The 25,582-nt window shown below is 53.7% G+C and overlaps 1 protein-coding gene across 2 annotated transcripts in view; it reads left to right on the top strand.

The window, feature by feature from the left end:
- Positions 1-6,801: 6,801 nt before the first annotated feature.
- The window catches only part of DTX1 (deltex E3 ubiquitin ligase 1), a 38,548-nt gene continuing 19,767 nt past the window's right edge, over positions 6,802-25,582 (top strand). The window contains exons 1-2 of one of the 2 annotated variants that reach the window (XM_049697686.1): positions 6,802-7,111; positions 7,608-8,560. In XM_049697686.1, coding sequence (XP_049553643.1) covers positions 8,302-8,560 — 259 coding nt within the window. In that variant the 5' untranslated portion in view covers positions 6,802-7,111; positions 7,608-8,301. The remainder of the gene's footprint in view (positions 7,112-7,607; positions 8,561-25,582) is intronic. The other variant, XM_004281460.3, reaches the window with a different exon arrangement.

Below are 25,582 nucleotides of genomic sequence, written 5' to 3'. Positions count from 1 at the left end.
AGAGACAAAGTAAAAAGGTGATTGCCAGGGCCTGGGGGGAGGGAGGAATGGGGAGTTGTTTAATGGGTATAGAATTTCAGTTTTATGAGATGAAAACGTTCTGAAGATTGGTTGAACAACAATTTGAATATGCTTAACACTACTGAGCTGTATGCTTACAAGTGGTTAAGGCGATAAATTTTATGTTATGCGTTTTTACCACGACAGAAATAAAATGAATTACCTGGAAATCCCTCCAGCATTAGAGCAATGACCCAAAATAGGCCACCAGGAGGCGCTATGCTTCCATTTCAATTCGCAGCCCTCCCCGCCCTTCCCTCCCCTGGACGAAACTGGCCGTTTCTAGAGGGGGAAAAAAATGCACTAGGATCCTGGAGAAAGTCAGAGCTCCTCTCTGCTCCCCGCCTTCCTCAGATGGACCAGCTTTGCATAAACCCCAGAGCTGCACCGCATCCCTGCCACATGCCCGCCACAGCCGACTCTGAACTCTGTTCTTTCTCTGGGTCCCTTCCCTCCCTCCGTGCTGGAGACACAGCGGGTCCTGGGATGGACTGCGCCCACCACGCCTAGCTGCCCGCGGGCCTCCAGATTGCCCAGGGGCTGGAGAAGAGGGAGAAGTGACAAGGACTCACCTGCCCCCAAGTTACCCAAAGATGAGGGGACACACCAATGGAAAAGAGTCAGAAACCTCGTATCCCAGGTGCAGGGGCTTCACCGTCAAACAGACATGGGGTTTTCCCACTCGGCTGCTCACTTTGCATGTCATAACCTCCCTGGGTCTCAGTCTCCTCACCTGTAAAATCTATATTAATACCCAGGAGGCTGGAAAGAAGTTAATAAAATCCCTGATGCTTAAAAAGCACTCAGTGGATGGGCTAATCACCATTCCATGCCCCGTATCTGATGCTGGCCTGGGTCTCCTCCCATCTCCGGGTGGTTTTCTACTGCACAGCATCCACTCTCCAGTTTGCACTTATCTCTTGAGAAACCTCTCCCGAAGTAACCCGCACCACGGTCTTCTGGACCAGACAGGGTCAGTGATTTAACCAAGTAGGACTCACTGGGTTGCAAGTAATAGAAACTCAGTTAAACTACCTCAAGGAAACTGAAGTGTCTCATGGAATCCAAGAAAAAAAATCGAAAGGCAAATTGCTGAGAAGAGCAGATCCAGGATCTGGGCTCTTCGGGGAACTCTGGACCATGCTCCCTGTCCCCTCCCCGAAGCCTGCTTTATTCTCTCCTCCATGCAGGACAAGTGCCCACACTCCCTCCCTCCAGCCCATGGACCCCGCTGCCATGCCTAGAGCATGCCAAGCACACTCCCACCTCAGGGCGTTTGCACCTGCTTTGTCCTCTGCCTAGGACACCCTTCCCTACATCTCTCCTGTGGTTCACTACCCCCTCCCTCAAGTCTCGGCTCAGATGTCACCCCAGTGGCGCCTTCCTTGATTAACTGATTGAAAATTGCAAACTGGGACTTCCCTGACGGTCCAGTGGTTAAGATTCTGCACTTCCACTGCAAGGGGCTCCACTGTAAGGGGCGCGGGTTCGATCCCTGGTTGGGGAACTAAGATCCCACATGCCAAAAAAAGAAAGAAAATTGCAATCCACCTCCCACCAGCAGCGTGCTCTAGCCCCTCCTGCTTGCTTGCTTTTTTTTCTTTAACCCAAGTTCACAAAAAATAAAGAGGGGGTAATCATAACCCTTGATTCACAGCCTACTCTCATCAGCATTTAATTATTAAATTTAATAATATAATAAACACCTGTGAAACCACCGCTCGAAACAAAAACTATAGCCTTGACAATAACCTGCATCTAACCAGATGGTTCCCCCCGCCCCATGATAATCCCCTCACCATAATCTTCATCCTGAATCCTATAGTGATACTTCCCTTGTTTCCTCTTTATAGTTTATTATTGCATATGTGTGTGTATGCTTTTAGTTGCTTTTAACTTGATAGGAAGGATATCGTGTTTATGTAATGGGACATTTTTCATTGGCTATTCTTTCTCAGAGATCCATCCACATTGCAATGTGTGGCTATAGTTCCTGTGTTTTGACTGCCGAGTAATATTTCATCATGGGAATTTATTCATTTGCTCTCCCATAGATGGGCATGTGGGTGTTTCCCAATTTTGGACACTTAGTGGACAGCGCCCCTATGAATATTCTTCCAGGTGATTCCTGGTGTAGATGGGCCAGCATTTCCCCACGGTGCCTACTTCGGAGTAGGATTGCTGGGTCGTAGGATACGTACATGCTCGGCTTTAGGAGATAAAGCCAGACTGTTTTCCAACACGGTAGCACCAATTCACGTCCCCGCCAGCAATGTTAAGGAGGTTTTATTTTTCTCCACAGCACTTACACTTTCTGATATACTATGTATTTTACTTATGTCTTTGTTTACTGTCTATCTCTGCCCTCCACCCCACTAGAATGTCAGCACCAGGAGGGCAGAGGTTTTTGACTCTTTTGTTTATTATTGTATTCCCAGTGCCTAGATCAGTGTGTGGCACATAGTAGATGCTCGATAAACATCTTCTGATTGGACGAACAAGCGGATGGCCCAAAACGAGAGCTGAGAGCTCATACTACGTATTATCGGCCCAGTTACCTGGGCTGATTTAACCCTCTCTCAGTTTCAATCGCCCCAATCCAGGAAAGGACCACTGGCCCAAAACTACTGATGCCAGGACCCCCAGTCCAACTAGCTCAGAGTTCCTGAGGGTGGGGCTTGGGACATGGATCGCTTTTAACCACTCCCCAGGAGATTCTCCTGTGCATCCGGAGTGAGGCCCAGAGCTCTAAGGTAAGCCATTTGTCTCACTCAGAGATACTCAAGCCCCACGCAAGTCCCGCTGGATCCAAATGTTAGGGTGAGGCTCAGGGATCTGTGTTCACCTGGCAGCAACCCCACGATCTGGACGTGCGGCCATCAGAGCAGCTCCCACCCTGGCCGCTGTGCCCGTGGACGCTCCTCGCCCACCAGGGCCAGCTGTGTATGTTACCATTCTGGGGTTTCTCTAATTCCACCACCAGTTCTCGGCTGGCAGCAAATGACCTTGTACCACTCGCCACCCCACCTGCATCCTGCAAGCCGGAGGAAGTCCCCTGTTTTCAGCAGAACGCTCTGAGTTCCAGGGGCCCTGTTTCAGTCCCCAAGGCACCCAAACAATCTTTCTTGCTCTGTTTCTTATTTCCCACTTAAACTTTCCCCCCGCTGCTGTAGGAAAGGTCACAGCTGGTCCACGCACCAGGATGTAGGGAGCTGGAGAGAAGAATTCGGAGAAGTCTGAACTCACTTGGCCCTTCGGGGTGCAGGGCAGGGGTGACATCTGCCTCCCAGGACTCATGCCCCGATTATACCTGACCTTGGTATGGTCTTCAGGGTCACCCATCCTGTTCTGTGTCCCAGAGAAAACGGTTCCCACATCTTCACTTCCCCCTCTGGGGCACTTAGCCCAGCACTGGGCATACAGTAGGTGCTCAATAAAGTCTAGTTACTGTCAGGCTCTTTCAGACACAACTCAGATTGCATTAAATCCCCTTCAGTAACTCCCCATGGCTCTCAGGATAAAAATCCCAAACCCATGCTAGTCTCTGCATGGTGGCCCTGCCCACCTCGATTTGCCCCACGCTCACCCCTGATCCATTCTCAGTGGCCACTCCAGCCTCCTCTCTGTTGCTTTAACACACCAAGCTCTTTCCCACCTCTGGGCCTTCGCACATTCCTGCTCCTCCTCCCACTGGCTTAGCCACATTAAGACTATGGATCCTTCGGGGAATAGCTGAAATGTCACCTCCTCTGAGAAGCCCTCCCTGACTCCCTAGACCTGGTAGGACCCCTGGTAGAGGCCCTCATGATATCCTGAACTTCTTCATGGCTCTTGCAAAATTTTAATCATACTTTATGTGATTTTTTTGATTCACAGCTCACTCTCTCACTAGACTCTGAGAAACAGGAGAGCAAGAACCATGCTATTTGGGTTAGATAGCCTAGTGCCTGGCTCATGGGCTGGGTCTGGTATTTTTTGGATGGATAGATGGACAGATAGATGAGTGGATAGATGGATGGAGGGAAGGGTAGGTAGGAGAAAGGGAGGGAGGGAGGGTACTTGTACAGCTGAATGTACAGATGAATGGATGGCTGGCTGGCTGGATGGTTGGATGGACAGATGGATGGACAGGAGAACAAAAAGTGAGTCATCTCTTTCTGCCGTACTCCCATGCTGCTATAATGGTGCACATGAAAATCCTGGCCAATGCTCTTAAGAGCATCAACAATGCTGAGAAGAAAGAAAAACTCCAAGTTCCTTTAGGTCATGCTCCAGAGTTATCGTCTGGTTTCTAATTGTGATGATGAAGCATGGCTACATCAGCAAATTTGAAATCACTGATGATCACAGAGCAAGAAAGTCAGTGTGAAACTCACACACAGGTTAAATAAGTGGGATCAGCCTCGGATTTGACGTGTCACTCAAAGATCTGGAAAAGTGGCAGAATCATCTTTTCCCAACTCACTGTACTGATGACCTCAGCTAGTATCATGGCCTCAAGGAAGCAAGACAGAAACACACAGAAGACAAAATCCTGGGATTCTTCTACTAGGGATGTCACACATACATACAATACCTTTTTAAGAGTTCATGATGGATTGCTTTTCCTCTGTTGGCTTCCCCACTGGTGTCTGAGTATCTCCCCAATGGACTGTGAGCTCCTTGAAGGCCAGATTCCTTTCCCCTCCTTGGAATCCCTTTCTCCCAGGATGCCTGGGGAGCAGGGCTTTGTACTTCCAGATGCTTCACAATCTAGCTGAGAGGGGCCATGAGGACCACGCTGCACCAGATCCTCAGGTGGTTGCCATTCATTCGTCGCTGAACAGACCCCATGGCAGTATGGTGATGTGGGTGGTGCAAAAGGGTTTGGGATTCAAATCCCAGCTCTGCCACTCACTCCCTGTGGGAACTTGGGCAAGCCACTTAACCCCTTTGAGCTCCAGGAGATTTTTTCTACCTGTAAAATGAGGACAATATTACCTACCTTGCAGGACAACTGTGAAGAGGAGTGAGCATTATGTAAGTGCCTTGGCACATAATAGGCACTCAATAAACGACAATGCTTATGTAATACACAGCAGCCACACCACACAAAGATGAATAAGACACAGTCTCTGATCTCATGGATGTCTCACTCTAGCAGGGACAGATTCCACTGAAGCGGCTAGTTGTGATATAGGGTGTCACATCAAGGTATGTGCAAAGGAACACAGAGGAAGATGGGATGAGTTCAGAGAAGGTTTCCTGGAGGAGGTGACATTTAGCCAGACCTTAAATAGCATTACACAGTCTGGAGTCTTGGCTTCTTCTTTCCAACTTGCTGCTAAATTTCCATGTGACCTTGAGCCAGTCTCTTCTCTACCCTGAGGTCCAGATCCCCTTCTGGAACATAAGGTTGTTTAGCATCAGCTCCAAATCTTTTGGGTCACAGCCTCCTTTGAGAAAAATCTGATGAAAGCCAGAGCCCTTCTAGAAAAAATGCACAGACATGTAAGTTTGCCTGTAAATGGGAGGACAGGGCTCGTGGACCCCTGCAAAGCCATCGGTGAACCCTAGACTAAAATCCCAGAGCTCAGCCATCCTGTTGGAGCGGTAGCGCTGCAGCGCTGGCTCTATACAGAGCCTCTGTCTTTAGCCTGCAGCAGGCAGAAGCAAACAGAATCATGCCCAACCGGGAAAAGCCCCTTGAGCACTGGACAGCAGGAGATAGCAGGGGCCCCGGGGCGCAGTGTCGGGGGGAGATCCCTCCAGCTGTCTGGGGAGCCAGAACTCGGTTCTGGGAAAGCTCCCCTGAGCAATCTGCCCCTGACCTTTTCTAGTTTATCACCAGCTGCCCTGGAGAGGAAGAGGAGCGTGGGCTGCTCTGGACAGACTCCCAAACAGGCCGCTGACCTCCGTCTGCCACCCAGGCTGGAGTTCCCGGACGCATCCTTCATCTTCCCTAATCTAAACACCCGCGGGCCCCGGGTGGTCCATCCCCCTCCAAGATGATGTGTGTTCTCAGTTGCATTCAGCCTGCCAGAGGAGGGAGAGCTGGTCATCCCATTAACACTTGAGCTGCTGCCACCACCTGCCTCCTTTTCCATCCAGCCAACCCTCACCGAGCATTTATCGAGCACCTGTTGTTTGCAGGCATCCCTTAATGAGATGACGGAGGGCCTACCCTTACCTTCCTCCAAGGTCTCTGCCTCCTGGCCTAGGTCCACCCCACCCTCCTGAAGGCAAGATGTTGTTGCCATCACACTTACCTGGAGTGGGTTTGGTGCCTTGGGGAAGTGGGCTCTCGGCTGGCTAATTGGGTACTGGGAGGAGAATCAGTGCTGGGTGCTGTCTGGGCACTGCCCCAAGCTGCGGTGTGATCCTGGGCCTATTTCTTACCCTCTATGGGCCTCAGCTGTCCCATACTTACACTTCAGATTCTATGATTCCCTCTGCCAGCCCCTCCTCACTCCCCTCCCCCAGAATAGTGGAAGGAGAAAAGAAGCCTACCCTAGAACGCTTTAAGATCTTTCTTCAAACAATCTCTGGATCGTATTCCATTCGTTCAAGCATTTATTGAGCATCTATTCTGTACCAGGCCCTGGACTGGGCAACTAGAATGTAAAGATGACTAAGATTCAAGCAGGCGTTCCAGTGGACACCCCACTCCATGCCTTGCATCCTGCTTGGGTCAGGAGGCCTCGCGGGGTCCCAGGTGGGCCTAGCCGAGGATATGGGGCGTCCGGCGACTCGCGTGTCAGCGCCGCTGGCGCTTAGGGCCGCGATCTGTCTCCTCCCCTTCCTCCTTCTCCGCCCCCTCCCCCTTCCCTCCCCTGAGCACTGCCGAGGCCGCCTCCCACCCGCGGGATCCCGGCGGCCGGCAGCAGGCTCACGCGTCCGTCGGTCGGCGGGGTAGTCTGTAAGCGTGCGGAAAGCCCAGCGCCCCGGCGCGCGGCCTGGGAGGCAAAGGGCACGGAGCGGGGACAGCGGCTCCCTCCCACTCCGGGGGGAGCCCAGGAGGCGGCGGTGCTGAAGCGTGAACCGGAGAACGAGGCAGAGCAGAGGAGAGGCGGTGAGAGCGCGGGGCGCTTAGGGACCCCACCCCCGGCTCCTTTGGGAGGCCCGCGCGCGCTCTGGGGAGGTCTGGGCTGGGGAAGGAGGGCTGTTCCCCCAGGGAGGGAGGCATAGACGATCCAGCTCCCGGCTTCGCCTCCTCGGTGACGCGACCCCCGAGGGGCCCTGGGCCGAGCCTGCAGCGCCGCGCATCCTGGCACATCCCCGCGCACCCTGCATCCCTCGGCCAGGAGCGGGCCCCGGGGGAGGGGAGCGCTCAGGGAACTGAGGAGGGGGCGCAGCAGGCGAGGAGTTTCGGGAAATCGCGCCCCCGGCCCCAGCCCTCCCTTCAGGCCTGCCCCAAGGGAGCGCGACCAGGCGACCCCCTTTAGCCCCCCTTGCTGCCCCCCCCATCTGTTCCCCATTGTTCTCAACCCATCGCTCTCCCGGGAAGGGGGGAGGGGGTGCCGCGCTCTATTCTTAAAGGGCCCTCTCCCCTTCTTGTCTCCTGGCAGGTCGCGAGCACGAGTGGGGTGGGGCGTGCCCACGGGCCCCCGCCCCCCTCTTCCCCCAGCCCAGCTCCGGAGCCGCAGCCCCGGCCGGAGGGCAGCAAGTACGCGCCGCATCCCTCCCCCGTGCGTTCTTCAGCCACCCAGGCCTTCCAGGACGCCGTGGATCGGGGACAACGGGGACAGGGACGCCCCCTTCAGCGGGAGCCGTCGGGGGGGCGGACCTGAGACAAGGCAAGCAGCCCCACTGGAGCCAGGCGCAGGGTCTGGGACGCAGTGGGGAGCGCAGAGGGCCGGGGCCGGGCCTCCTGGTGACAGGCCCTGCTCGGCCAGGAAGAACGGGAGACCAGCAGTACAGAGCCCGGACCTAGAGTAGAGGCGGCTGCTTCACTCCCTTATCGGAGCCCAGGGAACCGAGGAATCTAGAGCACCGTTTCCCCATCGTAAGAAAGACACTCGCTCCCCGGAGCAGCACCTTTACCTGAGACGGCTCTGCGGGAAGGGGCCTTGGAGCCCGGAACACCAGCCCACACTCCTTTAACTGAGGCCTCTGGGCCTCAGAGAGGGCCGGCAGTTAGAAAGGAGGCCGGAGAGTCCTTGCCGCCGCCCTGGGGAGAGAGGAAGTTCCCCACCTGCTCCCAGGCCCAGGAGGAGCTGAGCCAGTAACAGTAGGGTCCTGGCCCCTGAGGCAGCAGCGGCCATGTCACGACCAGGCCAGGGTGTGATGATGCCCGTGAACGGGCTGGGCTTCCCACCGCAGAATGTAGCCCGGGTGGTGGTGTGGGAGTGGCTGAATGAGCACAGCCGCTGGCGGCCCTACACAGCCACCGTGTGCCACCACATCGAGAACGTGCTCAAGGAGGATGCCCGTGGTTCTGTGGTCCTGGGGCAAGTGGATGCCCAGCTGGTGCCCTACATCATCGACCTGCAGTCCATGCACCAGTTTCGCCAGGACACAGGTGAGTGGACTCGCTACCCTCCCCACCCCACCACCACCATCACCACCACAATACCGCCTTTCATGGCGGGATGCTGAAATGCCCCCCGGCATCCCTGAAGAGGGAGCACAGAACTGCGGAAGGCCAATCTGCTGATCCGACCCCTTCCCCCCAAAAGGGACAGTCTAGCAAAGTCCTGTTGAAGACCTGGGTTCCAGTCCAGCCTCTCATATTAGGAGTGGGACTGTTGGCAAGTTACATCACCTCTCTGAGCCTCAGTTTCCTCATCTGCAAGATGGATGGGTCAGTGGCTCTCACAGCTGTGTGAGGGTTCAATAAAATTGTGCTCACTGAGCAAAGAACCTAGAAGATCATTAGCGCTCAATCATAGTAAAAAGGCTTTTCATGCACCTCCTCATTTGATTTTTTCCAACTGTTACAGCCAGTCTCACTATTATGTTCGTGGTAGTAGTGGTAGTAGTAGCCATCCCATTTTACAGATGAAGAAACTGAGTCTCACAGAAATTGAGTGATTTAAACTTAAAGCTGGGATTTAAGCCCAACTGATTTCCAGAACCGAAACTCTTAACTGGTATCTTATATTGGCTCTAAGTATTGGTATTGTTGGGGTGATGTGATGGTGGTTGTAATGATGGGGGGGTGAGGGTGTTGGTGGTGTTGATGGGGGGGGCGGGTAATGTTGGAGAAGATAGTGTCAGTGGTAGTATTGATTGTGAAATTTGTGGTGGTGGTGTTGATGGCTGTGTTGGTGGTGGTCTTGGGAGTGGTGTGATGGTAATGATGGAGAGGATGAGGTTGGTGGCAGTCTTGGTGCTGTGTGATAGGTGATGATGGTGGTAAAAATGGGGATGTCCCACTCTCAGCATTTTTGTTTGCCACCACTGCGGAGATCTCCCTAGTCATTGTTGCCTGGTGGTCTCTACGACAAGCTCGGTGGGCAGTGGGGAATGGTGAGGTCCTGCCTCATGGAAGCTACCAAGGAATCCTTGGCATGTTCACCCCCAAGGACCAGCTGATGGAGGTTTGAGGGAATTACAGTGAATCCCTAGATGACAAAACTGCATGTAGCAACCTTGAGGACAGGAGGACACTTTCCTTCTCTCTTAGAGCTGGGCTGTCCAATATGGTAGCCACTAAGCCCATGTGGCAATTTAAATTTACATTAATTAAAATTAAGTAAAATTTAATTCCTCGGTCCCACTAGCCACATTTCAAGTGCTCAATAGCTGCGTGTGTCTCGTGGCTACTGTATTGGACAGCATAGATCCAGAACATCACCATCACCAAAGAAAGCTCTAGTAGATAGCTCTGCTCTAGAACATTGCTTGGTGCCTACAGGGTGGTCACCAAGTGTGGAAACACAGGCAAAATCATAACAGATGGTTTGTTGATGTTACTTTTCAGTACGTCTGTGTTCCAAAACACCAGGTATTGGCAGCAGTCACTGGTGGTACCAATCGTTCATTCATGCCATCATCGATTTACTGACCTCCTGTTGTGTGTTCGACCCCGTGCTAAGCCCTAGAATACTGCAAGGAGCAAGACAGCCAAGGTCAGGGAATTCCCTGGTGGTCCAGCGGTTAGGACTTGGTGCTTTCACTGCCGTGGCCCCGGTTCGATCCCTGGTCAAGGAACTAAGATCCTGCAAGCCACGCAGCACGGCCAAAAAAAAATAGAAAAAAAAAAGACAGCCAGCGTCCTTAGTAGAGGTCTATTTGGGGAGGACTTATGCTGGAGATTCCAATGTAGTCGGCAAGCAGGCAAACACATAACCACACAGATAATCAGTTGCAGGTCTGAGGACATGAAATGAACTTGGTCTAGGAGTGGTCAGAAAGGCTAATCTGAGGAAGTCAGGTTTGAATAGAAATCTAAGGAATGAGTGTGGGAGACAGTGTTCCCAGCAGAGGGAACAGCCAGTGCAAAGGCCCTGTGGTGGGAAGGAGCAGAGTACGTTCAAATCCATTGCATTTGGAGTGCAGTGGATGAGGGAAAGGTGGTACAAGATGAGGCTGGGGCAGGGATCAGACGTACAGCACTGGACAGCCGTGAAAAGGGCTTTGGATTTTATCCTGAGAGTAGAGGAAGTCACCATTGAATCCTGGTGCCAATCCTTCCAGAGAGGCAGAGTCCCTGGTGGCGAATTGCTAGGCGTCCCCTGCCCCATTCTCTCTGGTTTATCCTGGAACCGTCTCTGGTGGAGGGCAGGGGTCTGACAGCAGAAGGAGTGTGTTTTCTCCTTGGCTCCGTGGTCTGCATTCTGTAGGTTCGAAGCTATTGGGGGGGGCGGGGGCGGATTTTCCAGGGCGTGACTTATGGTCCCTCAGAAGCAGCGAAAGCCCCACCCAAGGTTGCCAACTTGGCCACTTTGCCTTTGATCTCCACACTCCTGTTCGGGGCTCCTTTTCTATCCCCACACCCCCACTTGGGCTCCTAACGCCCCAAACTCCCTCCATTCCCCCTTTCAGCAGGTCCCTTACTCTCAATGGCACCCCTCTTATGGGTCAGCCTCGCTGGATCCCCCAGAAGTTCAGCTTCAGTCGTCTTCCCACTGCCCCCTCCGGGAGCTGCTCACTCCACACCTGCCCCCTGTTTGCCGGAAAAGGGAAAAAAAAATACTCATCCCTCCACAGGCCCCTGGGAGCCTGCCAAGACCCCCAACAAGGGAGGAAGGCCTGGAAACCTATGGGGCCGGCAGGGGACCTAGGATGCCTGGAAAACTGCTAGAGGGAGGGGCAAGATGTCTCCCACCAGACGTGTAATAACGTGATCGCCCAGTTCTCCCAGGAGCAATACAAAGTCAAGGAAGGACATCTTGTCGTCATAGTTAATGGTCCAGGAAAGAGCCTCAAGCAGGCGTTGTCACCTGTCCAGACCTCAGTTTCCACATCTGTGAAATGGGCAAGAGTATCGCTTTGCTAGCAGGACTGTTGAGTTGATGGAGAGAACCACACGTTATTTTATCCCACAGACCTTAACTAATTACCCACCATGAGCCTAGCATGTGCTGAACACTACAGATGCGTGAAAGATGAGTCGGAGATCCTGCATCTTGAAGATCATGGTACACAGACACACACACGCACAAACAATATAAAGCTGTAAAACCCAAAGCTCACATGCATGTACTGAAATGGACACAACCTCTCTCTAGATTTTCTAATTGTAAAATTCTTGATAGGTTCATTGAAGCCAAACTTTAAGTTTTTGTGGGAGGTAGCAGCATGCCCCAGTGCCCTGACTTTGGAGCTGCAGACTTTCTGATAAGGTCAGATAGTAAATAGTTTAGCCTCTGTGGGCCCTACAGTCTCTATTGTAACTGCTGCTATAGCTTAACTCTCCTGCTGTAGTTTGAAAGCAGCCAGACGGTATGCAAATGAATGAATGTGTCTGTGTCCTGATAAAACTAGTTGCAGCCGCTGACATTTGAATTTCATATCATTTTCACGGGTCATGAACTCTTTTTTTTTTTCCCAAACATTTGAAAATGTAAAAACCACTCAGCTCGTGAGCTGTGCAAAGGCAGGCAGCGGGTGGATTTGACCTGCGGGCTGCAGTTCACCAACCCCTGCCCTAATACGTTTTTAAGCTGCCCATGGGGTAGGACAGCAGTGGTCCCATGGGGTAGGACAGCAGTGGTCCCACGGCATGCCCAGTGTGGCCTGTACAGAAATACTCGCCTCGTGGCGTGTGTCGAGGTGCACACGTGTGTGCATACACGCACACAGCACCAATCTGCTTGACCCACAAATGCCCTGTCTATATGCCTGTCATGCGGCCAGCGGAAGAAAGCCCAGATGTCAGGCTTGGACCACAAGGGAAGGGCCAGGCCTGCTCCCATGGGGGCTGCTGTTTGTTCAGCTGGTGCCCCGTCACCTCTCCCCTGCTGGGCTGTTTTCATCACTCTCTACAGGGGGTGAGGTTCCCTTTGAAGCCCAGCAGGTCTGGAACCCAAGTGGCAGGGATGCTGTGACCCTGGTGTTCCTTTCACAGGCATATGACCTAACCAATTCCTAGGCAATTTCCAGATTTCTCCCTGAGCTCACACGGCTGGGGGCAGAGGGAGGGCCACCTTTCCGACTGACTGGTGACGCCCATTCTCTTCTCCCACTGCTGCTGGGGGCACTTATGGCAGCCTTCTGCCCATTCTGTAGATGGGACAGCTGAGGCTGGGTGAGGCCAGGCTGGGGACCATCCACAACTACTGTCCCCACGACTCAAAGCACAGCTGTGCCTGGCACTCCCAAGCTGTCAGGCTGGAGTCACAGGTGGCGGCTGGTTTCAGCATCTTCCAAGCCTACATCATCTCTTCTCTGGGTAGCTGGAGCACCACTCAGCCCTGGTGCCCTTATGGGAACATCCTGTCTGAAGACACACTTAGGCTGCTGGAGACCAGCTGGGGCCACCCAGTGGGAAGAGCAGCCATCACTGGGGAAGGCACCGCCAGAACTTAGACTCCTAGGCAGGTCGTTGTATCGATGGAGAGATAGAGGCCCAGAGAGGGTGAGTGACTTGCCCAAAGTCACACAGTCGATCACTCTTCTGGAACCCAGGCCTCTCAGACAGGTCTCAAGGTGGAGAATAAGGTGACATTCAACGAGCCAGCTGAGAGAGTCCCCTCCCCCTTCTCCCTTGAGAGCTCTGGCTTGTTGCCGGATTCTGTACCAAAGCAGAAACAGCCTGTGCAACCCCAGAGGCCTCCAGGGCCCAGCTACCCGGTTACAGGACCCCTTGGGACCCTCTCGCAGGCAACCTGGAGGGCCCCAGGGGGCCGGGCCTGACACCAGGGGCAAGAAGGATGTGCGTTTGGACTGGGAAGGGTCCGTCCACTGGTGGCCGCAGGTCCAACTAGTCCGTACGTGGGTGTCTCCCACCACCACCTGTCACACTGCCTGCACCTCCACCCTTACAGATCCATCCTGTTGCCTCTGGCTGCTTGTCTGGCTCCCGGAGTCTCTTCTGGTACCATAAATTCATCATCACTTTTATTTGACAGTCACTGGTTCCTGCTCAGTACCAGGCCCTGGGCTGGCTCCTAGGAACTCAGAAAGAAGGACAAGGCCCCCGCCAAACTGATTTCAGGGTCTAGTGAAGACGAAGACAAATATCAATACATATCATGGGAACGGCAGTTGAACTCTTGGATTCAGATATAGATCTGAATTCCAGCCTGGCCCCTTGCTGGCTGTGTGACCATGCGCAAGCCCCTTAACATCTCTGAACCTCAGATTCCTGCTCTGTAAAATGGGAATAAGAATAGTTCCTACCTGAGAGGATTATTACCGTGAGGACTGAATGAGGTAATGTAGGTAAAAGCATGGGGAAGATTGCTTTGCTCGTAGTACTCATGCTGAAGTAGGAAAAAGATCTAAATACCTCATAGGAGAGGTACAGGTTACCCTTGGCCAAGTGATGTGGGCAGTGTGTGCCTGGGGCCTCTGATAGGGAGGACTTCCTGGAGGAGGAATCCTCCAAGACTTTGTATGGTTTGAGGAACACTTCTGGCTAGAGGAAACCCAGGCCTGAGTGGAAAACGGAGGCAGTGACAGAAGTGGGAAGAGGTAAGGAGCGGAAGGGAGGCCTCTTGAGTCCCACCGGGCATGGCCGGGCTGCCAGCTGTCACCCTTTAGCGGCCAGGCCCCAGGGGACCCAGAGTCACACTGCAGGACCAGCCTCGTTAATCATGGGCCCTTGGAGGCCAGAGCTGAAGCAGGCTGGGCAGGGGCTGACGTAGGCCCTTCCTGACCCATTTTATACATAGCAAAGGTGAGGCTCAGAGGGTGGGGAGCCACCTGCCCAAGCTAGGAAGAGATGGATCAGAGATTCAGATCTAGGTGGTCTGCAGCGCCCACCCTGCGCCAGGCCTGGCTGCCCCAGCACCTTGGACAGCGCCCACCCACGGCTGGACCAGTCCTGTGGGGCGTGGGTGTGAGAGATCCCGGGTCAAATCCTCCCCATAGCCTCTTCTCTCTCCTCTCATGTACCCTGCCTCCCCTCTCCATCCTTTCCTGCTCTCTCCAACGCCCCCCCCCCCCCCCGCATCGGTCCAAGGGAGCTAGGGTCTGACCTAGAGATGAAGGAGGTGACGGAAGCTGTGATGCGGAAGTGTGGGGCTGGAGTAGGCGAGGTGATAGGGAAGGTGATGAGAGCCGTGGAGGGGGGAGGGGCCGGGGAGGCGTTGGGGACCATGACTGGGGCTATTGATGGTGGAGTGGAGTTGGGGGTGTGATAAAGGGGACCGTGATGGGGAGGGTAATAATGGCTGTGATGGAGGGGAGTGAAGGGGGAGGCATGGGGGTTCTACAGAGGGGGTGACGGGGGATGTGATGGGAGGGTAATGAGGAGGGGCCAGGATGGGGAGGTGATGGGGTGGGACTGGTCACAGTGGAGCTGCCCATTCAGGCTGTGGGCAGTGGGATCCCTAGCTCCCTCCTCAGTGTGGTATTCTCAGGGTATGGAAGGTGCCCAGAGCCCTCCCACGCCTCCCTCCCCGCACACCTGTGTCTCCCTGGGCCTCCCTCCTTCCTCTCACTCCTGCATCACACCCAGTGGTAGCCACTCTGCAGGACAGCCTCCAGGTCCCAAGACAGTTGCCCCCACCATGAGTCCCCCTGGCCTCCCAGTCCACAGAGGCACCCCACCAGCTGCCAGCTGCCCTTGCTGATACCAGCTGAGAACAGGGGGCCCCAAATCTGGAACTGGCTGCCTCAGGGAGCCTTGTTGGTGCGGCCCAGGCTCTAGATTCCCTCCTTCGCAGCCCTCTGGTAACTGTGGGGTGGGGTGAGGGGGTGAGGGGGTGCTGGCTTTTGACTCTGGGTAAACCACACTCTCTCCATGAGCTTCAGTTTCCTCCTCTGTAATATGGGTCCAACAACAGGACTCTCTCATGGGATTGTGGTCAGTACTAATTTGTTCATTCATTCAGCAGGAATTTAATGAGTACCTACTATGGGCCAGACACCATCCTAGGCACTAGGGATGCAGCGGTGAACAGGACACATACAAATCGCTGGCCTCAAAGCCCTTGTGTTTTGGTAGGGGTGATGGGCACAATACAGGTGGCCAGACGCCGAGGAGGTCCGGGATATGGGGCTGTTCCTGACCTTTGGGCTCCAGGAGCAGGCAGGCTGGAGACTAGTCTCCCCCAGGTCCTGTGTAGCTGCATCCTTGCTCTGTCACCCTGGCCAAGCACCTCTCCCTCTCTGGGTTCCTCCCATCGTCCCTCTGGAGCTGCTCCAGGCTGCCACCTCCACCTGCCTGAATAGGAGTGGCAGGCGGGTGATGGGCAATGGGAGGGAGTCTGGCACTGGGCCGTGGAGCTGAACGCCCTGAAATGCAGAACAAAGGAGGAAGCAATCAAAGAAGGCAGCGCTGGTGACCGGGACAGTCCTGCCAGCAGCTGCAGCGTAGCCACCTCTTCTGCCGATGACAGGCTGGGCCCCGCCGCCACTGAACCTTTGTGCCCTCTCCTGCCCACTGCAAGCAGAGCAAGCAGGGCACGCCAGGGGAAGCGTAGGGTTCGCCTGAAATTGCACGTTATGGAGCCCTCCCCAGGTTCCTCTCTTCTAGGGAACAAAGGTTCATTCATGCCAAGGCGTTAGTCACCTGGGGCTGTGAAAATAAGAGTCAAGGAGCCTGGGGTCAACATCTATCTCTAAGTTGTAGGTGACTTGGACAATGCCGCTTTCGCTTTCTGGGTTCCAATTTCTCCATCTAGAAAGAGGCTGAAAATTCAGATGCTTCCAGGACCCGGGCAGCCAATAGAAGTGTGTGCCGTGGCTGGGAAGGCAACGGCGTTCAACTGTTGTTCTCTAGTGCCTGGTACACAGTAGCCACTCAGTAAATACTTGAAAATATGAACGGAGTGACTGTGACTCAGCTTCTGCTAACTGTTGCCGTGGGGCTGCCTCTTTGGATACTTGGTGATTTTTGAAATCCAGACTTGAGTGAGTCCACCCCAGTCTTTAAATGCCTGGTCATTATATTTACAAGATGCAAATAGCGTGGCGCCCAAGACAATATCAAATTCCCCCTCAACTTGCAATCTCCAGCCTAGTCATTTGTAGTCCTCAGGTAGGTTCACTTGTGTGTATTCGGTCATTCATTCATTCCCTGACTCATTCATTCATTTAGCTAGCATTTTCCAAGTACCTACTTCCCTGTGCTCCTGGCTACAAAGGGATGCTAAGGTGGCTGAAAGCCAGCCCAACCTTTGAGAGGCTTCCAAGCTGGAGGGCACAGACGCCTCAACACTTAGTGAGCTCTGTGCTTTAATGGCGGTACTGTAGGTGGAAGGTGCTGTGTGAGTCCCAAGGAGGAAGTGATTCTCCCTGAGGGCGGCAGAGACGATTTTAAGAGGCCAGTGCTTGAGCTGAACCGTGACAAGTGTGTAGGAACTCGGCAGGGAGGGAAGTGGGGTGGTGTGGGTTGCAGGACGTTCCAGACAGAGGGAACAGCATGTGCAAATACACCGAGGCATAGCCATGCGTGATGTGTTCAGAGAATAACGAGAAGTTTGGTGTCGTTAGAGTGTGAGGCTGTGCGGACAGCTCGTAATGGGCCTTGAAGATGAGCTAAAGAGCTTAGACTGATTCATTCCTAAGGGCACTAGGGAGCTATTGATGGGTGCTGGGCAGAGGAGTGATGTGGTCAGACCTGAGTCTGTGGAAGATCCTCTGGCTGCCTTGGGAGAATGCATTACGGGGTGCGAAAGGCGGAAACCGGGACATAGGACGGAGGCTGCTGCAGCAGTCTATGCAGGCAGTCATGGTGGCTTGGACCAGGGTGGTGGCAGTGGAAGCGGGGAGAAGTTCAAATCTGGCTGGGTTGAATCCTGGCTTAATAACTTAGCTGTGTGATTTGGGTAAATCACTTCACCTCTCTGTTTTGGCAATTGTACAAGGCAATGATAATAATGGTACCTGTTCTGTAGAGTGTCATGTGGATTAAGAATTAACATGTGGGGCTTCCCTGGTGGTGCAGTGGTTGAGAGTCCGCCTGCCGATGCAGGGGACGCGGGTTCATGCCCCGGTCCGGGAAGATCCCACATGCCGCGGAGCGGCTGGGCCCATGAGCCATGGCCGCTGAGCCTGCGCGTCCGGAGCCTGTGCGCCGCAACGGGAGAGGCCACAGCAGTGAGAGGCCTGCGTACCGAAAAAAAAAAAAAAAAAAGATTTAACATGTGAAACACTTAGCTCAGTACCTGGCACAGAGCAGACCCTCTGTGAGTGTTTACCATCATGATGATGAGGATGTCTGTTTCACAGATGAGGAAGCAGAGGCTTGGCAGGGTCAGGGCAGCTGCCCAACACCATGAGGGCTCCAGGGGATAGAGGACTCTCTGCTCCTTCTGCTTCCTACCCTCTCGTTTCCGTCTCTCAGCTGCTGCTGCCATGCCTGGGGGTCTGCACCCGAGTGTGTTGGAAGCCAGGTGACTGGGAAGACACACACACAGCCCATAAAGTGGGCAAAGGCAGCTTGCAGCTGCCAGCAGCCTCCAGAGCGAGGGCCTTTTGAAACCAGTTTGAAGGTGGTAGCCTCTCTGAGTGCCGTGCAGCCCCTCAGCCTTCCCCAGGCAGGGCTGGAGACCCCCTCCCCTCGCCTGCCCAGCTGCCAGCAGACCCTGGGGAGCCTGGGCCAGCTTCAAATGTGCAGAAACCGCTAATGGGCCGTGGCTCTGTTGACAAGTCCCCTGGGAGAGTCTGGAGGGAAACAGAACACTGCGGGATTATTGATCACAGGGCGGGAGGGAGAGGGAGGTGCCCCAGGTCCGCAGACTGCAGTTCGAATCCCAGCCCAGCCACCACCCCCAGGTGGACCTCCAAGTCCTCCCAAGGAGCCTCAGTTTCCCCATCTGCCAAATGGGGCTAACAGTAGTGCACAAAACCTCTAGGGCTATTGCGAGGACTGGAGGCAGCACATAAGCCCTTAGCACAGTAGCTGGCACAGAAGAATTCAATAAAGCAGGATGGTTACTGTTATTGCTGTCAGGGAGTTGGCCAGCCACGCAGATAATCTGTCGAGGGGTTAAGGGAGAGGGCCGCTATTCCAGAAGGCCATGTAACAGTCTGGGTTTGAACCTCAGCTGTGTCCCTTACTTACTGTGCAACCTCCGTGCCTCAGTTTCCTCCCCTGGAACATGGGCTAGTACAGGTGGGGCAGTGAAGGGAATGTCTGGAACCGGGTGGTCTTGGGATGGCTTCTGGCTGGACCACTTCCTTGCAGATAACCTTGGACATGTTCCTACCCTGCTCTGTGCCTCTGTTTCTTTGCCTCTAAAATGGGATGGTAAATTCCCTGGTAGCCCAGTGGTTAAGACTCGGCGCTTTCACTGCCGGGGCCTAAGTTCCATCCCTTGTCAGGGAACTAAGATCCCTCACGCTCCGCAGCGCGGCCAAAAAAAATAAAATGGGATGGTAATACCCCTACCTCATAGGGCCACTGTGAGGATTACATGAGTTCATGTGAGCCTGGGCCACAAAAGTGTGTTCTCTGAGCGAGAATGATGGTTATGATGACTTCTGGGTTGGGGGAGGAATCAGGAAACTACCCCATTGGGGCCTGGCATCCAGTGGGTGTTGAACTCATGCTTAACCCACTGCCCAACCCCCAGTCACAGGCCTCAGCCAGCGGCGGGACTCCCCCCACCTGACAGGATGTCCCATGACTGCCTCCCACGGGCCCCCCTTCCCGTCAGGGTCTGGGTGCCCCCAAACTGAGGTCACTTCCCTCCGGGAAGCCACCCCCAGAGGGAGTGGTTTGTTGCTGGGCCTTAGGACTGGCTCAGCCCAGGGAGGAACACTTTGGAGACTAGAGAGGCAGACAGGAGGACTCAGAACCCTCCCGTCTCTCTACAGAGTCAGCTTTTTCTTAAAGCCAAAAGCTGGAGGGCTGAGACACCCACACACCCCGCCTTCAGGCAGAGGGGTCAGATCAGGGCCACGTTCTCCAGCCAGAAACCTCTCACAGCGAAACAACTGAGGGCAAAGCTGAGGTAGTGAGTTCCCCGTCACTGGAGGTATCCTAGGCTGGGCTACCACTTGGCTGAATTAAACCCCTTAGAACCAGTCTAACCTGGCCTTTCCTTTGCTCCGTGAATAAAGCATTATCCCCAACCCTCCCAAGATTTCACTCTTCTGGGACCTCAGTTGTCTCCTGTAAAATGGGAATAATTCTGGTCCCTCCCTAGAAGGAACCGTGTGAGGATAAAATGAGTTAGTGCAAGGAAAGTGCTGAACACAGCCTCTGGCACATAGTGGGGACTCAGTAAACGTTAGCTTTATTGGTATTGCTGTAGCTGCGGTCTTCCCCCCCACCCCGTCCCCCCTCTCTGCTCCTCCGTTTCCTGGCCTAGCTCTCTCGTTCTCCCTGACTGTCCCTGACTGTCTCAGTCTCTAGGCTTCAGGATTCTGTTTCTTTGTTTTAATATTTATTTATTTATGTATTTATTCTGGTTGCACTGGGTCTTAGTTGCGGCATGCCGGATCTAGTTCCCCGACCAGGGATCGAACCTGGGCCCCCTGCACTGGAAGCGTGGAGTCTTACCCACCGGACCACCAGGGAAGTCCTAGGATTCTGTTTCTTTAAGTCTCTCTGTCCCCCACTCTCCTGTATCTGCCTTAGCATTTCCCATTTTGATCTCGGCCCTCTGTGCATGTGTGTTTGTCTCTGTCTCTGTGCCTTTCTCTCCCTCTCTTTTTTTTTTTTAAGATTTTTTTTTTAATGTGGACCATTTTTTTTAAGTCTTTATTGAATTTGTTACAATATTGTTTCTGTTTTATGCTTTGGTTTTTTTGGCTGCGAGGCATGTGGGATCTTAGCTCCCTGACCAGGGATCGAACCCGCACCTCCTGCACTGGAAGGTGAAGTCTTAACCACTGGACCGCCAGGGAAGTCCCCTCTCTCCCTGTCTCTTGCTCTCCCCACCTGTGTCTCGATCTCTCTTTGGTTGTCTCTGCCCCAGGCACGAACTGGTCACTGGCTGCAGTGGCCACGGCCGTCCCCATACCCGGTCTCCAGGGGCCCAGCTCCTGCAATCCTCCAGCTGACATTTGGCCAAAGCCCCTTTCCCCTCAGTTCATCTGGAACAAGATTGGAATTTTTCAACCAAACATTCCTAAGAAGCGAAGGAGGGGGTGGGGGGACAGGGACAAAAGCAGACACAGAAACAGGCCCAGAAATAGTACGTGCTTGACACAGGTTCCTAACTGCCATGGGGACACGGACCCTGGTGGCCAGTGCAGCTGGGTACCCGTGAGGCCAGAGAAGGGGAGTGGACCCAGCAGAGCCGGTCCATGTTAGAAAGACCAGCCGTGCATCCAGGCCACCAGTCTGAGGCCCTTCCCATCTCCCAGGCTGAGGAACCTCCAGCCTCATCTTAGACCCATTGTTCTGGCCAAAAATCTAGGCCAGGGCCACTGGGGAAGAGAAAGAGTGTTTCCGCCGCTGCTCCCTTGGAAATCTCGAAATTGCAGCCCAGGCAGGTCACCAGGGAACCAGCTGGCCCCCCTCGGCCTGGTCCACGGCCAGCGTGAGCTGGGAGGTGGACGGACAGGCACGCAGGCAACACTGGGCGCTTCAGGGTGCAGGGCCCAGAGGGGAGGACGGCAGCTGCCCTAATTACTCCAGCTCGCCAGGTTCCGATCTAGTTTGAAAAGGACCCCAGGGACGCAGCCTTTAATAACTACCAGTAAACAGGCAGGAAAATCAATACCGGCTAAATAGAGCCCTGGAGAGAAGGACGCCTGGGCTGGTTGGCCCTGAGCTGGCTGGGAGGAGCTCCCAGAGTCCTTTGTTACAGAGCTGGCCAATGCTGACCTTAGGAACCCTGTCCCTCCTTCCCTGGGGACCCCTTGTGCACTTTGGCCTCTGCTCCAGTCTGCACTCCCTCTCTAGCAAGACCAACCCCTCTGGGCTTCCCTGGTGGCACAGTGGTTGAGAGTCCGCCTGCCGATGCAGGGGACGCAGGTTCGTGCCCCGGTCCGGGAAGATCCCACATGCCGCAGAGCGGCTGGGCCCGTGAGCCATGGCCGCTGGGCCTGCACGTCCGGAGCCTGTGCTCCGCAATGGGAGAGGCCACAACAGTAAGAGGCCCGCGTACCGCAAAAAGAAAAGAAAAACAAAAAGACCAACCCCTCCTCTTTCCCACTCCCTCTAAGCCCTGACCTATGCCAAGTAGGTTGCCTGTTTCAGTTGCAGATGCCTCATTTGCACCTTGTGCCTAGTGCTGGGAACAAAAACATAGATCTGACCTGGTCCTTGTCCTCCTGAAAGTCATCAACCAGTGAGGGAGATTAAGAACAAAAACAAATCACTTAATGATAGTGCACAGATATACATGCAGTAAAAAGCAGCATGTGCTAGCTATAGCAGCAGAACGGAAAAGCGCTTCCTGGAGGAGGTGGGCATGTAGAGGGTTTTTTTGGGTGAATAGGAGTTTGCCAAGTGACCAAGGGCTGGGAAAAGGTGAATGTGGGTAATGTATATACTAATAACAGCGTCTTCGCTAACATTCCTCGAGCACTTACCGTAGCCAAGCGCTCCGCCAAGCACCTGTGATGTGCATTATCTTACTTAGCCCCACAGTCATCCCTTGGGGGTGGGTATTAATACCCCATTTGACAGATGAGGACACTGAGGCTAAATGTGGAGCCAGGACTGGCACATGGCCTGTGAGACTTCTGAGTTGTTTCTCTCAACCACTTCACTCTGCCCCTCCCGTCCCTGACCCTGCCCTGCCCAGCTCAAGACCTGGCACACGGAGGTGATTAGATATAGCAAGTTCCCACCCCCTGCCTTCCCATTCAGGGGTTACACCTTCCATGTAACACAGCACCCCAACCCTTAACTGGGAGGCTAATGGTGGTACTTTGGACACATCGGACCTGAAGATCATCTGTCACGAGCCCTCATTTTGCAGATGAGGAAACTGAGGCTCTGAGAGGGGAAGACCAGGACTTGGGAGCAGATGGGAACAGGATCCCAGATTTTCCCTCTAACTAATCCCCTCTCAGGCCTGCCCTGGAAGAACACCGTTGTCAAGGAAAAAGTCAATATGCACACGCTAAATTAAAACGATAAACAGACTGGAGAATGAGGCTGCCCTGGAGTCGTTTTCATACGACTGACTGGCACAGGAGCCCGGGGACTCCACGCCCACCACGCCTCTCTCATTACAGCTACAGCTCTGTGCCTCGACTTCCCCAGCTCTCGGAGTCTGGGAGGTTGACAGAGAGCAGGGGGTAGCCCATAGCCCTTGGGATTCAAACAGAGAGAGCAGAGGACTAGCTGTTTCGGCCCTGGGTCAGGACCCAAGTGAAGGTCAGATAGAGTCTGTGCCCAGGAGAGAGAAGCTTAAGCAAGGCAGGGGAAGGAGGGGGTCCTCAGGATGGACCATGATGGGTCCTCATCCATCTGGCTGCAGATTCCAGGGCCAGGCACCCTGGGGTTGTGCCAGTTGACAGTGGAAACACTCCCCACGTAGGGAGGGCCCACTGCGGGCTAGGCACTGTGCTAGGCACAAGGGATAGAGCCAGGAGTAAAGCAGGCAAGATCCCTGACCTTGTACGGGGGAGACAGAGAGTAAAGCAAGTCTGTAGATGAATGTTATCATGCAGGTAGCACTGAGTGCCAGGAAGAGAGATTGAGCAAGGGAAGAGGGTGGCAATGGAGGGCCATGGAAGGGTGGCGTTTCCAATGAGGGGATGTTTGAACAGAGACCTAAAAGAAAGGAGGGGGAAAACTGTGAGAACGTCTGGGAGTGGCTAGGTCATATTCCAGGGGGAGGGGACAGCAAATGCAAAGGGCCTGAGGCTGGACATTGCTTCAGTTGTTTGAGGAACAGCAATGGGGCCAGGGAGTGAGTGAGAGGTGGGCTCTATAGACCCGTGGGACTTTGTAGAGGCTTTATGGACAATGTGGTGCTTTGTAGGTCATGGCCAGGACTTTGACTTTGACTCCAAGTAAGCAGGGAACCATGGGAGAATTTTGAGTCAAAGAAGAACGTGATCTGACTTGCATTGAATGAGATCCCTCTGGCTGCTGTGTGGGGAAGAGACGACAGAAGGCAAGGACAGAAGGAGTGACCAGTAATGAGTCTACTGCAATAGTCCAGGCGAGAGAAACACAGCGGCTTGGACCAGGTAGATTTGGTGCGATGGGGAGAGGGAGAAGTGGTCAGATGCGGGATGTATTTGAAGATAGAGACCACTGGATTTACTGATAGACTGGACGTGGGGTATGACATGAGAAGTCAGGGATGGATCCAAGGATTGGGGGTTTGGGGCTTGAACAAAAGGAAGGATGGAGCTGCCAGTAACTGCAACAAGGGAGGCTTCAGGAGGAGCAGGTTTGGGGTGGAGGAAGACCACAGCTCTGCTTTGGCAGAGCTGAGTTTGGGAAGCCCATTGGACCTGCATCGGAAGGTGCAGAGGGAGCACTTGGATACACAAGTCTGGCTCTAAGGGGAGAGGATATTGGAATCATCAGAGTAGAGACACTATTTGTCTTGATGGATCCTTTTAGCAACCTTGTGCCCATTTTAGAGATGATAAAACTGAGGCTCAGAGCCATTGAGTTGCCTGATCACAGACACACAGCTGGAAAGTTGGGCAGTTGGGGCTTGAAATGAGGTCTGTCTGCCTCCCAGCCCTGGTGCCCCACCCAGACCCTGTGCTCTGTGGCTATTCTCACCAAATCCTCCCAGCAGCCCCGTGTGAGAGGGGAGGGGTGGCTCATGGATTACCATCACCTTCATTTTCGAGATGGGGCCACCGAGACTTAGGGAGACTTAAGGGACTTGCCCACAGTTGAGGAGCAGTCAAGCGTGCAGCCTTCCTGCCAGTGTGCCACGTGAACCAAAAGAATCTCTCCACACTGGCCCCAAGGCACAGGGCAGCCTAAAGGCACTGAGAAGTCTTGCAGCCTGGACCTTGTTCATCTCTTTTTAACCCAGTGTCCATGGAGCCTTGCTCTCAGAAAGCATCTAGAATTGGGAAGCATGGAGCAGAGGCTGGGAGCCAAATTTCAGGGCCCCTGTTTTTAAAATGGGAGCATGAATACCCACCTGGCTGGGGCTGTCACGTGGTTATGTTCATTTTGAATGACCGCTCAGCACGAAGCCCTCCACAGAGCAGAGAGGCAGCATGTTTGCTAAAAGAAGGAACAAATAAACAAACAGATGCATGAAAAAAGGAATAAATAAGTGGATGAAGGAATGGACCAATGCAAGGATAGCAAAAGGCATGAAAGAATAAAATAACCGAACTCAGAATGGATCGATATCTGAACTAATGAATTCATTCACACATTCAGCAAATATCCAGTGAACACCTACTGTGTGCAGGCGCTGGGGATACAGCAGTGAATAAAACGAAGTCCTTGCCTTGTGGCACTGACATTCTAGTGGGAGGAGACAGACAGAAAGCAAGATATATATGTAACATATAAAGTATACCAGATGGAACAGGGAAGGAGAGAAGGGAAAGTAGGAATGTGGAAGGGTGCACATTTTTATATAGGGTGGTCGTAAGTGAGGGAATGATTGAAATCATGGATAAAGTTGCTGAAGGAGAATAAGTGCAGGTATGAATGGTGGCAGGCACGGGTGAATGAGCTGAGAGAATTATTGAATGAATGAACTGAGGAAGGCATGAATAAAGGAATGCACGAATGAAAGAATTAAGGAATGCATAAATGAACTTGTGCTTGAAGTAATTAATGAATGGATGGGCTGATGAACGGATTACTGAATGAGTGAACTAATGAAGGAAAGAAGGACCGTCAGTGTCGGCACGGTCGTGGCCTCTCTGGATCCCGGCTCCCACCCCAGGCTCTGACTCTGCTTCCCACCCCCTCCTTGTCTAAACAGCCCACACCCCCTTCTCCCTTCTCCTCCCCCAGGGCCTGTGATGGGCCACTGCTTCAGTGCCTGTGTTGACCCTTCAGTGGTGGGGGCAGCTTGCGACCCCTGCCCCCCTTGCTGACTTGCATCCCCGTCCTGACACCCCGCTTCCTTGCCTTCCA

This window comes from Orcinus orca, chromosome 15, assembly GCF_937001465.1.
Source record: "Orcinus orca chromosome 15, mOrcOrc1.1, whole genome shotgun sequence".
NCBI classification, from domain to species: domain Eukaryota; kingdom Metazoa; phylum Chordata; class Mammalia; order Artiodactyla; family Delphinidae; genus Orcinus; species Orcinus orca.
The sequence above is the reverse complement of the archived record's forward strand: the minus strand, read 5'-3'. Positions and strand labels throughout refer to the sequence as shown.